At 44.1% G+C, this 14,317-nt stretch overlaps 1 protein-coding gene across 1 annotated transcript in view; it reads right to left on the bottom strand.

The window, feature by feature from the left end:
* Positions 1–14,317, bottom strand: part of MOB1B (MOB kinase activator 1B) — a 277,702-nt gene that overhangs the window by 158,741 nt on the left and 104,644 nt on the right. Inside the window, exon 2 of the mRNA XM_085640995.1 lies at positions 11,456–11,622. Within this exon, the coding sequence (XP_085497121.1) occupies positions 11,456–11,622 (167 nt within the window). The remainder of the gene's footprint in view (positions 1–11,455; positions 11,623–14,317) is intronic.

Raw genomic sequence — 14,317 nt, 5'->3', positions numbered from 1 at the left:
CACCTCAAGGATTTACAGAGAGCCCCAGCATCTATAGCCAAGCACTGAAACGAGAACTTGACAGTATCCACATGCCAGTTAACACTGCCTTGCTTCAATATGTCGATGATCTGCTGATCACCGCGAGAAGCGAACCGGAATGTGAGAAAGCATCACTGACAGTTTTACAATTTCTAGCCGAAAAGGGGCACAAGGTGTCCCCTTCTAAGCTGCAATTCTGTGTCCAGCGAGTTATTTATCTTGGACACTCGCTGTCCAAGGAGGGAAGGCAGCTTACACCCGACCGCATTCAGTTAATAGCTAACATGCCAATACCCAAGACACAAAAGGAAGTACGAGCTTTCATAGGCCTCACTTCATACTGTAGGCAGTGGATCCCTCAGTATGCATTTCTAGCAAAATCGCTCATTCAGTTGACAACACAGGAGGCAGCCACATCGACTGTTCTCCCTTGGACTCAGGAACATACACAAGCTTTTGAAAGCCTAAAGAAAGCTTTATGTCAAGCACCTGTTTTAGCAACGCCATGTTACAGAAAACAGTTTACACTCTTTGTTACAGAACGCGAAGGTACTGCCTTGTCAGTACTCACACAGGAACAAGCAGGAGCACACAAACCATGTGCTTATTTTTCTAGTACATTAGATCCCGTAGCTCAGGCTTTGCCTGCATGCCTAAAATCCGTGGCAGCGACAGCTTTAGCAATCAGACAAAGCGATGCGATAGTGTTAGGACATCCATTGACAGTTCAAGTACCACACGCAGTAGAGGTTCTTGTAAATAGAACGCAAACACAACACTTGACTATAGCGCGACTTACAGGGTATGAACTAACATTGTTCCAGCCACATATAGAAATCAGACGCTGTAACACATTGAATCCTGCCACACTTTTGCCAGTAATCGGAACAGACCCACTAGCCCATGACTGTATTGAAGTTATTACAATAACGACGAAACCCAGACAAGACTTAACCGATGTCCCATTGTCAGACCCAGACCGGACGTTGTATGTAGATGGTTCTTGTATGAGAACAAATACAGGAGAGTTAGTGGCTGCTTACGCAGTCACAACAGATACTGAAGTCATTGAAACAAATCGTATAAATACTTTGTCAGCTCAAGCCGCAGAGCTCATCGCTCTGACACAAGCCTGTATTCAAGCCACAAATAAAAAAGTCAACATATACACTGATTCACGTTATGCATTCGGAGTTGTACATGACTTCGGCGTGCTGTGGCGAGAGAGAGATTATTTAACTTCCCACAGTGCCCACATTCAGCACGGACCCCTCATTCATGCCTTATTAGATGCGATACATCTACCCACTGCAATATCAATTATGAAATGTAAAGCTCATACGAAAGTCACTGATATCATTTCTCAAGGCAATGATCTAGCCGACAGAACAGCTAAACAGACTGCTCAAACACAAACATCCGACATGACAAAGACAATAGTCCCGACGCCGACACATTGTATGACAGTTAAAGATCCTCCTCTTGACGTAATAGACATACAGACACATGCTACACCAGATGAAATAAAGAAATGGACTGAATTAGGAGGGATCCAAACGGATCAAGGATGGATGATGAAGGAAAAATCTGTGTGGTTCCTTCCTGATTCAATGGTCCAAGTTATAATTAACACTATACATAGTCCAGCACATCTAGGAGAAAAAGCTATGCTAGATAGCATTCAACACATTTGGTTCAATAAACATTTACGAGCAGCAGCCAAACAAAAGGTTCGTACCTGTATGATCTGTTGCCAGTTCAACCCAGGAAAAAGCGTTCCCGTAGAACAGGGTGGATTTCATCCTCCTGATCACCCTTTTGAAGTCCTCCAGATGGATTATATCCAGATGGAACGATGTCGAGGATTCAAATATGTTCTCGTAGTTGTTTGTGCTCTTTCCCGTTTGACGGAGGCATACCCGGTTTCAGATTACACTGCCCCGACTACTGCCAAACAGTTGGTTCGAGAATTCTTCCCACGATACGGTTTACCACGTGTTGTTCACTCAGATAACGGCCAGCCGTTCTCATCCGAATTAATGAAACATGTTTCACTTTTGTTAGGTTATCAGTGGAAATTCCACTGTGTCCGACACCCTGAGGCAGCAGGTCTCGTAGAAAGACATAATCAGACCCTGAAAATTAGATTGTCCAAAATATGCAGGGAGAAAGGTGTCGACTGGGTAGTAGCACTACCAGTTGCGCTCTTTTACACAAGAATGGTAGCACACTCTCGAACAGGGCTATCCCTGTATGAAGTGATCTTCGGCAGACCACCAAATATGTGGGGGACGCCTATGCCACGCAAAATAACTGATATTGACTGTAATATGCTGACAGATTACTTGGCTTCCTTGATGTCTGCACTACAATCTTGTCGTTCACAGGTAGCTGCAGCTTTTCCTGACAACACTGAGGTGAAACCCCATGACGTAGTTCCGGGAGACTTGGTCCTCGTGAGGAACTTTGATCGAAAGACTCAGCTGGAACCTAGGTGGAGGTCACCTCAGCTGGTGTTGCTCACCACAAGAACAGCCGTGAAGATCGAGGGCAGAAAAGGCTGGATTCATTCAAGTCATATCAAGAAATTTCATGGACTACCAGCAGATGTGAATACCGCACCTCGTGTGTCTTCACCCATTGACTCAAAACTTCCTTTTGTTGAAAAGAGTAGTTCTGAACTTTATAAACTAAAGCTTAGGTCCAACCAGTCAAGCAATTTGATTGTTTAAGTCCTCTCCAAGGTGAAGCGGTTGAATTGTCTCTGACATGTATCCCTTGGACCTGGATAGAGAAAGCACCCGAAAAATGTTGAAACGACAGGCGTACTGTAAATCACTGCGTAGTCATTGCATAGTGACGTTATTAATTTTGTTTTTCTTGAGTCTTTTAGTAATTACTGCAAGTATATTGTTGCACATATATTATCCTATTTCCAGACATGTTTACAATGTTACTGCTGAACATTCTTTTAGTGAATTTCCTCCGCTTGAGTTGTCTTATAGATTTGCGCTGCGCAATAACACATTTATCAGTATGTTACATCATTCCCATCAGGTTAGCAATGCTACAAATTGTTGGATATGTGGCCGACTCCCTCCCTATCAGAATTATAAAGGAATTTTACCTCTTTTTCCATACCCGTTCACACACAACGGCTCCTGTGGAGCATGGTTTAGTTTAATTAATTCTCTAGATTCGAATTCTGCAGTTTATCAAGATAACTGGGTATGGGGAAATTTGAACTTAGTTTTGCTTCAGGTCTGCTACCCCAACAAGGAGGGACTTCCCCAGAGAACAGGAACTGATCTAGAAAATGAGGTGTATGGATTAGGTAATTTCACGCTTAATCTTACGATCCTAAATGTCGAATCCGAAGCTACTACGATTTTGCCCGCTATGTCAATATTTCCAGTAAAGGGTGAACTATGTGTAAGGAAAAATGGTTCCATACATATGGGCCATAGTAAATGCACCACTGTAGTAGAATTTAGTGATCAAGGCAAGTCCACATTTAGAGCTTCTCGCCATTCTTATTTCATATGTGGTCAGACGGCATATGTACGTTTGCCTCTAGATTGGGATGGTACTTGCTACATTGGATTCCTTTTGCCACCTGTTTTTCTAGCTCCCCCTGATTATCACAGAAACACTCATTTAGTAAATAATAGAGTAAGGAGAGATCTCCCAATAGTCGATTACACTGAAACAGCGTGGGAAAAATACACAGATTTCAATAAAGGTCTCTTTCCCTATATAGGTACCGTTACTAATAGTAAGCTGATACGTAGATTAACTAGAACCCTTGAAGCAGTAGTGAATGAAACTATTTCCGCTTTAGGCAATTTAACAGAAGAGCAGTCTGCTATGCGGATTGTTGTGCTTCAAAATCGTCTTGTCCTTGACGTCATCCTGGCTGATAGGGGCGGAGCTTGTAGGGTCATCGGATCAAGCTGTTGCATTTTCATACCAGAAAATTCGCCATCTGTATATAAAGCCATAACTCGCCTTCATAAGATTGTAAGCCAGATACACCAGAATCCAGGCACCTGGACTTGGTCCGGTTGGTTTTGGAGTGTATTATCTACCTTTGGATGGAAGGTCCTATCTTTCCTAGGTATTGGCCTTCTCATACTATTCAGTTGCTGTCTATGTCTACAATGTGGACCAGCGATCTGTGGTCTGTGTGCCACGTCGTGTATTCCACCACCAGAATTTCATTCATCACGGAAGAAGAAAGAAGAACAAATGATGCTATATGAACAGATCAATGGATTGATGAAGATTGATATCTCTTAACGGGCAAGTAGGGGACAAGGAGGGAATGTGGAAATATGGATTTTTCTGGTCAGTTATGTCCCCTATCTTGGACCCCAACGGTTCTATGTGCATGTTACAAGTACATGTATGTTCCCTCCAGTTCTAGTTCTGAAGACGCAAACACATGTGCGTCCACCGTCAACATGTCCTCTGTCAGATCCGCCATGAATGGGCTGGATATTCGATTCCTAAGTACGAAAAGCCACCGACTTTATATGGCTCAGTTACTCCATTTTGCAGTTCAGGCGAGTAGGCCCGATTCTGCCATCAAGCTTTTCTTGCTCTCTGCCTATGACAGCTTCAGCTTGAGCTCGCATCTGTATCCATGAACTTTGTCCTACTCCCTGTGCGGCTAACGGTGCCTGCCTCGGCCGGTTTGCCTGCCTGCCAAAAACTGTATTTCACCTTCGAGTTATCTGCTTCGCTCCTCAGCCGATGCATTCCTGTCTAGTAGTTTAGGTAAACATTTCCTTCAGCTACCGAGCAAAGGGCCCGGCCTCTCTGTCCTCATGCAAGTAATTCATAGCCCTGTTACCATGGAAGGTTTCTGCCCCTTGCATCTCATATAGACACTTAGACGCTTGTGCACGCACACACAGTCAGTATAGAATAGATTTTGTCCAAGAGTCCTTCCTTCGTGGATAACATAGTTCTTTAAACATAGGATGTTAGATATGATTTGGGATTAGGTTGACTTGACCCCCCAGACTTCTTGTCTCCACATGTAGAGCTAAATGTCAAGTCCCCTTCACCCCCTAGTTGCACGTCAATCACACGTCATGCTGCTGCGCGCGCATCTATGCCAAGTATAATCTTATAGATCCACCTATATATGACATCATAACCAATTATGTTCCTTTTTACTCCTCATTACGCCCATTTTCGGTTACGTATGTGAATTATCATCTTCCTTATCAATTGTTACGCCTCCCGCATTTGTTTCATTGTAATGTATGTTCTATAAAAACAACTTCTTGTCAATAAAGTATGTACTTCACTTCCTGAACCTTCGTGGTGATGGAACTTGGAGCAACCGATTATAAATCGACCATTGGAATAAAGCCCATTCCGAACCTCTAATACCACGAATTCTGCCTCTTATTTACTGAGCTATTTTATTATGTTTCTGTATCAAATTAAGTCCCGGTAATTAAATTATTTACCACATAACTTCACCCTCTGTTCACGTTCACCAAGGAAGGAGGCAAGGAGACTCAAAGCTGTACCCCCGACACCCATTTCTCCAAGGCGAGCCACCAGCCTATGAGGAGATAAAGTGTCAAAGGCCGCGGTGAGATCCAAAAGCACCAGAAGAGTGGCATCGACCTGAGTCCGTATATTATTAAAGACTGTAGTCAAGGTTGTCTCCGTACTATGATATCTCCTGAAACCATGTTGAGAGCCATCCAGGAGATGGTGGTCTTTTAGGTATGTGCTGAGATGGAGATTTAAGTAGGTCTCCAAGATCTTGGCAGGGACGGGAAGCAGGGAGATCAGTCGGAAATTTTTTATTCGCCAGGATCTAAAGAAGGTTTCTTCAATAGAGGTTTAACTACCGCTATCTTCCACAATGACTGGTAGACTCCTTCAGAAATGGCGACATTCATGACTTTCATAAAAAAAGGAATCACGATCTCCCGGCAGTTTTTTAACAAATTAAGCGGACAAGGATCTAAAGGGGAGCCTGAGTTGATGCGGTCCAGGAGCCTATACGTCACCTCCAAGGACATGGGATGGGGGAAGAGGGGGGGGGGGGTAAGGAGCCTAGGGGTCTCCCCCAAGGGAGGACCTCACGGGAAGGAATAGAAGTCTGCAATCCAGACCTAATACCGGAGTTCGCTATTTCCAACAGAGTATAACTATCGGAAATTTTGGCTTGAAAGAAATCCGAAATGTTGTCACAGAGTTCCTGCGAAGCCTCTGAGGGATCAGATACCTGCAGGGAGATGAGGGAGTTAATGATCTTGAAAAGATCCTTAGAAGATTTCAGGGAGGCGGTAACCCTGGAAAAGTATAATCTCTTTTTCTCCATATTGGCCGCCTTATACTCTTTCAGGCATTGCTTATGTCGTTCCCTCTCAGGAGGTTCTAAGTGAGCAAGCCACAACCTCTCCTGTTTACGACAGCACAGTCTGAGTATTCTGAGTCTCTCTGTGAACCAGGGAGCCGAAGGCCTTATTCTTGCAGAGTAAAGCTTTTTGACCGGAGCAAGGAAATCCATTGCTGCTGTTAGTGTTTGGAATAGCTCCGCGGCAGCGGAATTGGCGTCAAGCTGCTTGGCGGAATCCAACTTAAAGGAAATGCGAAAGTGCATCCTTGTTTATGTGGTTAAAATTCCTTCTTTCCTCCAGTTTATCACTCGAGGTAGGTGATAATGAGGCCTGAAAGTATAAATCAAACGGGACAGCAAAATGATCAGACCAGGCTAGGGGGATTGGCTGGCCCACCTTTAGCCTGGGATCATTAGAGAAAACCCAGTCGAGGATATGCCCCGCAAGATGAGTGGAACTTCCGACCAGCTGTGCAAGACCACAGCAGCCCAGAGTTTCCAAGAGACCTTGAGTATCCTTACAGGTGGTGTTCTCTAAATGAAAATTAAAATCCCCCAGGATCGTAATGTTGGATCTCTCCAGATAGGGTTCTGCCAATTTGCTAAAGTCCTGACTGAAGGATGTCCTAGGGCCCGGTTGCCTGTAGCATAAAATGCCAGAAAAGCTTTCCGTGGGGTGAAGATTGATCGAGAAATAGTAAGCCCGATAAGGGTCAGAGGAAGTAGTCAGAGCCTGTGTACGACAGATTAGGGTGTCTTTATACAGGATTCCCAACCCTCCTCCCCGCCGGCCTACTCTATCCAGTCTAGACAAGGTGTACCCAGAAGCGATAGCATCTACCAGGTCGGGGCCTGATGCATCCGTCGCCCGGGTTTCTGTAACAAAAACCCAAGTAGGCTTTCTAGCTGAAACAAAGTCTCTAAAAGCTATTTTGTTTTTAATAATAGATCTAGCATTTAAAAGAAGGTCATGTGCAAATATCTGATTACAGGGGGACTTGGAAACAATGATATCTGAGCAGGTCTTACTAATCTGCTTCCAATTGATATTGCAACCTATGCATCCTTGGTATAACTTCCTGGGGAGGCGCTTGGGGCCCCATATATGATGACAGGGCAGCACAGCCGGTCGAAGATCTAGCAAACCCTCTCTGGAGTGGCAAATCCTAGGGTGAAGCTCTAAGGTAAGACGGGTAGCATCCCTGGCCCGGACGGGCCACAGATGCTAGAAGACGCAGTCTTCAGAGATAAATTAGGCACGACTATTACTAACTACTTTAACGAAAATGCGAACTCGGCCTCTTCTCGCCTAATAGGGTGGGATGCATTTAAATCAGTAATACGTGGTGCATCCATAGGAGTGACGGTGGGGCCCGTCAGGAAATCAATAAGAATTTTACAATACTCAAGGCCTCCCTACAGGTGCTGTAAGAGACTAGAGATCCTCCAAACAAGAACAATTACAAGAGGGGAGAATTCGACTTGCCGAACTCCTCGAGGATCTACAACTCATTGATTACTGACCATACACCCAACATACACACGCAGAAGCAGATAAATCAGGCACTCTACTGGCCCGCCTCCTATGAGACACACTCTCCCCCCCCCCCCCTTACCAATAACCGAAGTGGCACTACCAGATGGCTTTATAGTGGATACTCAGGCAGACATCAACACTGCATTTAGTAAATACAATGAGATGCTATACAGCGCCCCAATAAATACAATGCCGGAACATATAGAAGCATTCTTGGACGGCTTGACCTGCCCTAAACTAACAGACGCTCAGGAGGAGTTGGATGACCCCATCACTAGGGCTGAAATTAAAAAGGCCATCAGGGAACTCGCACGCAATAAGACCCCTGGTTTAGACGGACTGCCAGCAGAATTTTATTCTACTTTTACAGACAATCTAACTCTGCAGCTTGAATGCTTATATATTCGGCACAAGAAGCCTATTCCCTCCTACTAACTACCATGCAAGCTCTAGTCATATCCCTTCCCAAGCCAAAAAGAGACCCGCAAGACATGGCAGGATATCGCCCTCTCTCCCTATTATCTACCTAATATAAGATACTTAGTAACATTCTGGCCCGTCGGCTCCTACCCTATCTGCCAAGACTCATTCACATCGATCAATGTGGCTTTGTTTCAGGTCGAAATACGTCCCTGAATACAAGGCACCTGCATTACGTCATGGAAGCCACATCCAACAACTCCTCTAAGACGGGCTGTATCTCACTTGACTTTCAACAGGCGTTTGATACCCTAAACTGGAACTAGATGTTCGCAGTTATGGAAAAATTCGGTATACCGCCTGGCTATATAAAGTGGGTCCAACTTCTCTACACTGATCCTACTGCCCGGGTCCGTACTGGATCCCACATCTCACCCCTATCCGGTGGCAAGAGGAACAAGGCAAGACTGTCGTCTGTCACCAATACTATTTGTACTGGCACTAGAACCGCTACTCATTAAACTGCGGAGGGATGCTGCAAACAAAGGGATCCCACTGGGAGAGCCAACACATAGTATCAGCATATGCTGACGACCTTATCATATATATTCAAGACCTAACAGAAGACCTGGAGCCCATTCCTACTATATTCCGACAATTTGAATGTATCTCAGGAATGGCAATTAACGCTACAAAATCACATGCATTCTTTATGCAATATAGGGAAGACACAGAACCCGTCCCCTTTGGCCAAATTGCCCTGATGGTTGCACCACAAACTCTTCAAATATTTGGGTATACAAATATATAGAACACCTCAGGATCTCCTAGAAGGGAACTTGATGAAAGCTATTCGATCGCAACAGGCCCAGGTCTCCTTCTGGACATCATTACCTCTCTCTGTAATGGTGGGGATTCTGATCCCTGCCAGTGTCTTCCGAATACTAGACACCCTACTTATGGAACAGATATGGGGTAAAGGATGTAGGCGGGTAAGCCTGGCAAAACTACAAGTGAAACCAGAAGAGGGGGGGGGGGGGGGTCTGGGGGCTCCCGACTTCCGCGAGTACTTCATGGCTAGCTAACTGCAATGGTTGTCGTATTGGCTGGCTAGATGCAATCTAAATGAAATTGGATACACGACAAAAACTAGATCAAGGGACAATACATACACTATTACTGCTCGACTCTAAAATACCACCTACAACTCCCCCTCTGCTCAAAACAGCCCTCCTGAATTGGAGACGGACACTGCAACATACCAAACGGACTTCCCCATATTCACCTAATATTCCATTACTTGGAATTCCCACTACAACAGGGCTAATTACAAGGCGGAGAATTGCACAATGGGCACAAGAGGGAGTAACAACATAAGAAACCGGTTTACAGATGGCATATCAGCTGATCATGACAATTTCACCCGCATGCAGGGAGTTCCCCAAACACTATTCATGTTACATGCTACCATAGTTCACTATGTCAAGAACCACTGGTCCCCGAACGGGAATGAACCCTCCACACATGGATTGGTGCACGCAGTTTACTTGATGGGTGAGGGACGTCACCTGATCCGCTGGCTGTACAGAGGCACAAGAACACATGTAGGGGCCTCTCTGGTGCCCATATGGGAAAAATGGGTGAGGGACTTAGGTAAAGACATAACATAAGGAGTGGGCTTACGCCCTAGAGTTCCTCCAAAAAGTGTCCCGGAATGATAAATTTAAGTATATTCAATACATGATCCTACATAGGGCATACCTTACCCCACACCGCCTCAACTGTAAATATCCAGATACGCAAATCTGCTGCCCTAGGTTTAAGACGTTAGATGCTGATATACTACATAGCTTTGGGAATGCCCCCGTCTGAGGGGATTCTGGTAAATGATGGGTGGGGTAATTCAGGAAGCGACAGGCACATCCGTCTGGGATACAGCAGATAGCTGCCTACTAGGGCTACACTCTCGCCCGAAAAGTCAAGAGAATACAGTATAAATTCACAGATATGGCTATCCTCATAGTGAAACGTGCCATCACAATGAGGTGGAAATCCGTTTTTGCCCCACCATTACACACTTGGCACACAGAGATGGTCCATTGGGGAGGGGCGGAGAACGCCATCATCAGAAGAGAGGAAATACGTGGTGTGCGCAAAACACCCATTTCCATGGAATGGCACCAGATGTTGGAAACACTGAAGGCCAAGGATCTGATGGAGCCCTCTGGGCCCTAGTGAGTGTCGCCCTCTCCCACACAAGACATTGAGTCCATGCAGCATCGTCCCCTATATAACATTGCCCAATAAGAAACGGATTAGTACACATACCAGTTAAGATGAGATACCTCAAAGGAAAAATGTGATACTGGACCCTAAGACGATACGTAAGGTAGTGAGCCAGTTAGGGGGGGTGGGACAATAGGGAGTTGGGGAAGGTTACAGTGTTCCCGGCTGGACTGCTTTCCTACAGAGTCATCAAGAGTGTATTTAGACACAAAATCTATAATTATGGAAATAACCAAACATGCAAAGGTTGGTAGATCACAGTACCTACAATGACAAATTGTATAACTATGATCATATTATTGGAAGACAAAATGTGTATACTAGATGACCTCTGAAATGTAAGATTATGTCATAATAGATTGTATTGCATATACCAATTAAATCCATAAAACTTTCTTTTTTTAAATCTTACGACTAAAATAACTAGCTGGCTCATCAATTATAAATACAAGCATTTTTTTCCACACCGCCAGATTAAGCCCGAGTCACAAGTACAGATTTCTAGGATCAATACGTATATGTTACATTGCTTGGCACAAAGCGGCCAGAAATGTACATACATTCAACTTCAAAGAACAACTAAATGAGACAGATAGATTAAAAATGAAATTGCCAAAGTTAGTTTGGATAAAGCGGGGTTAAGTATGTCACCATCTAAAATCTTCAGTGTTTCTGCAATGAAGATATGCTTGATGTAGTTACTTTAGTGGTTACTGGTTTACAAAACTGAACAGTTAGCTGTGCACAGAGACTTCACCAAATATCACAAACTATTACCAGGCCCATTACTGAATGCGCTGCGGGCGAGGTCTTCAACTTACTATTAACAGCTACCCATTCATTTAAATCTTCTCCCTCTGGCAGCATGACAGCCATTCGGAGATTTCCACTTCCAAGTGTTGCCTCTGCATGCTTCAAAAGCTCATACTGATGCGATCCTTCAGGAATATTCTTCTTTGGTTTGAAGGTTTTTGAAGAGCGGCTACCACTGAAAGAAAGAAGAAAAAAAAAAATATTGGAGTATTATACAAATGTTGATAAATACCTAATGTGTCCCCTATACTGAAGATAACTATAAGTACATCCATTTGAAGAAACAATTTCAAGATTTTGAGAGCTAGAAACAAATTTAAAATAGAGAAAATTCAAAAACAGCTCATTTGTGGATATAACCAGTCTAAGAAGAGAGCCAGAAAAGTATCCTTGAAGGTTTTTGTGACACATCAGGCAACAAAATCAACTTAGCAAGGGGTGGAGGATCTCTGCAACATGTCATATCCCCAACATAATTTTGATGTTATATAGCACTTTAAAACTGTTGAGGGGCCTCTCAATTTCTAAACCGATTGAGAAACATATGGCATAAATAAGTCAATAAATTATGACTTAACAAATGACAGGTTTCAGCCTGTGTGATGATCAATCAAAAGTATTAGTTCACCGAATCTTGAACTACTCACGACTAAATACTGTATGTGAAGAAAACCACAGATCCACAACTGAGACTCTCACAATCAGTAAAGCAATGACAAATCTTTTTAATAGGACATTATATTACATATATAAACTTGCGCAAATTAAAAAGTCAAGTAAAGGTTAAATATAAATTCAATTTGAAATGTTTCTTTAACATTTCAAACAAATTACAAATTATTGGAAAAGGCTCCCTTCAGCACAGTGCCAATAGGAATATGCCTTGCTGCAGTCACCACTCTTGTGGCAGAGATCCTTGTCTTGATTCTACCTGGAGAGAAAAGCAGGGGTTTGTCACATATGATCTTACCACTGCTCCTATCATATGCAAGAAGGAAAATGTGGATAAAAGTGCAGGAACATCCATGGGAATTTATTAACTATTTTGAGAGAATAACTCTTCCAAAATGAATAGGTCACCTCATTGCCAGCCTTTACAGTGACGTACCTTCACAAGAACAACAAGCATTGGCATAGCCCATAGGTCTCGTCTTTGGGACCTTATGTGTTTAGCCAGAACTTTTGGCTATGTTGTAGAGCATTATGGCTGCTGTGCATCATGTTGACTAAAAAGCAATACACATGGCAAAACAATCACAACCCCTAGGCATCTACCGTCGAAGTGAGCTACTTATAAGGCAGATGGGGCAAGTGCACAAGCAACATGCTGTTAGTGAAGAGAGCCAATGGTTGAAGTGGATTGGACCACTGTCCCCATGATGCATGTTGTGATCGAGGGAAGTAAAATGTGATTGGCACTCGAACAGACCATTGAATAACGAGCTCCGCTAGAGGAAACCCCTGTATGTGTGACACAGCTAAAGCTATCTATAGGCAAGATTTAAAAATATAACTCCTGCCTCAGACTAAGAAGGAAAGGACAGCCAACGTCACTCACAGCCCTGGTCCTCCATCAGTGACACTGCACCTGCTGCACTACTGTCAGTTTCTCATAAGGCCTGCATGGTCTCGAACAGGTTCTTAGATTTTATTTTTTTTGTTTGGGAATTTTATGTAGCGTGAACTCGACCCAAAGGTGTCAGAGCGCTTTACATGAGCACCGGTTGCATTAGAGAGGAACACATACATTTCACTATCCCGTCACCCTCCGCTGAGTGCAGTGATTGATAGTGGCGTTTCACCACCACACTGGCATAAATCACGCTCTAACAGCAATGCAACCAGGGCCATTAAGTGCTTGTTTGCTTTGAAAGCAAATGTGCTCAAATGATATGCTTGCATTGTATATTTTTGCTGTTTTTAATTAACACTTCAGTTTATCTTGCAACGTATATACTGCAGCCCTCCTTCCACAGCGCTTTCAATGACAGGCTGCCAGATATACATCGTCATTGTTAAAGCACAATTAAATAATGCAAAAATTGCCGCAGAGTAAGTGCGTTTCCTGCTGGTGGATGACGGCTCCGCTGATGTCGAAGCTGCTCTGGCGAAGTGTGGCAGGAAATCCAAAGTGTCTGGTCATTGTGAGCGCTGAAAAACACCAGACGCAAACAGACTGCAGTGAAACGACAAGCGCCTGCGTAATCATGAACACCAAAAGACACAAGAAACAGGCTGCGGCGGGATACCGAGAGCTGGTGAATCACTGCAGCTGGAAAACACATCACAAAGGTGCTGCAATGACATGGGTACAAGGTAAGGCCCTGCTTAATATTAACATGGGAAACTCATCACGGGCAGACTGTAGGCGTACGCTCTAGTGTTCCTGAAAATCACTTACACCGAAAAAACAGGTCACAAAACACTGCGGGATACAGAGGTACAATCTCAGTCCCCACGGTGTCTCTAACACTGGAAAACAAACAAGCACTGGAAAACTACCCGCGAGTGGTGTGCACGCGCGCTACAAGGGAAAACCAGCGCGACCAGCGCTGACCACCATCTGTTTCCAATTGCAATAATTGGAAACTGATGGCGCTACTGCTCGTTCCCGAGCACCCTAGGCCACAGTACACAGAAGACAGGACATGCACCCGCCTTGGGCCAAGTGCGTGCTGTCTTTCTAAGAAAGACACGTGCAAAGGCCAATAGCGGGTGAAAAAAAAATACCACGCGCAAGAGCATGTGTTTAGAGTTGAAAAGCTCTTACTTACAGTCTCGCATGGCAGCGCATGCACGCTGGTTCAGGCGAGACCTAAAAATGCTCTTAATTAAATCAACTTCTAATTACCCCAGCCCAGCCGAGTTAC

This window comes from Triturus cristatus, chromosome 2_2 (genome assembly GCF_964204655.1).
Source record: "Triturus cristatus chromosome 2_2, aTriCri1.1, whole genome shotgun sequence".
In the NCBI taxonomy this organism is placed as follows: Eukaryota; Metazoa; Chordata; class Amphibia; order Caudata; family Salamandridae; genus Triturus; species Triturus cristatus.
Note: the sequence above shows the minus strand (reverse complement) of the source record. Positions and strands in the feature narration are given on the sequence as shown.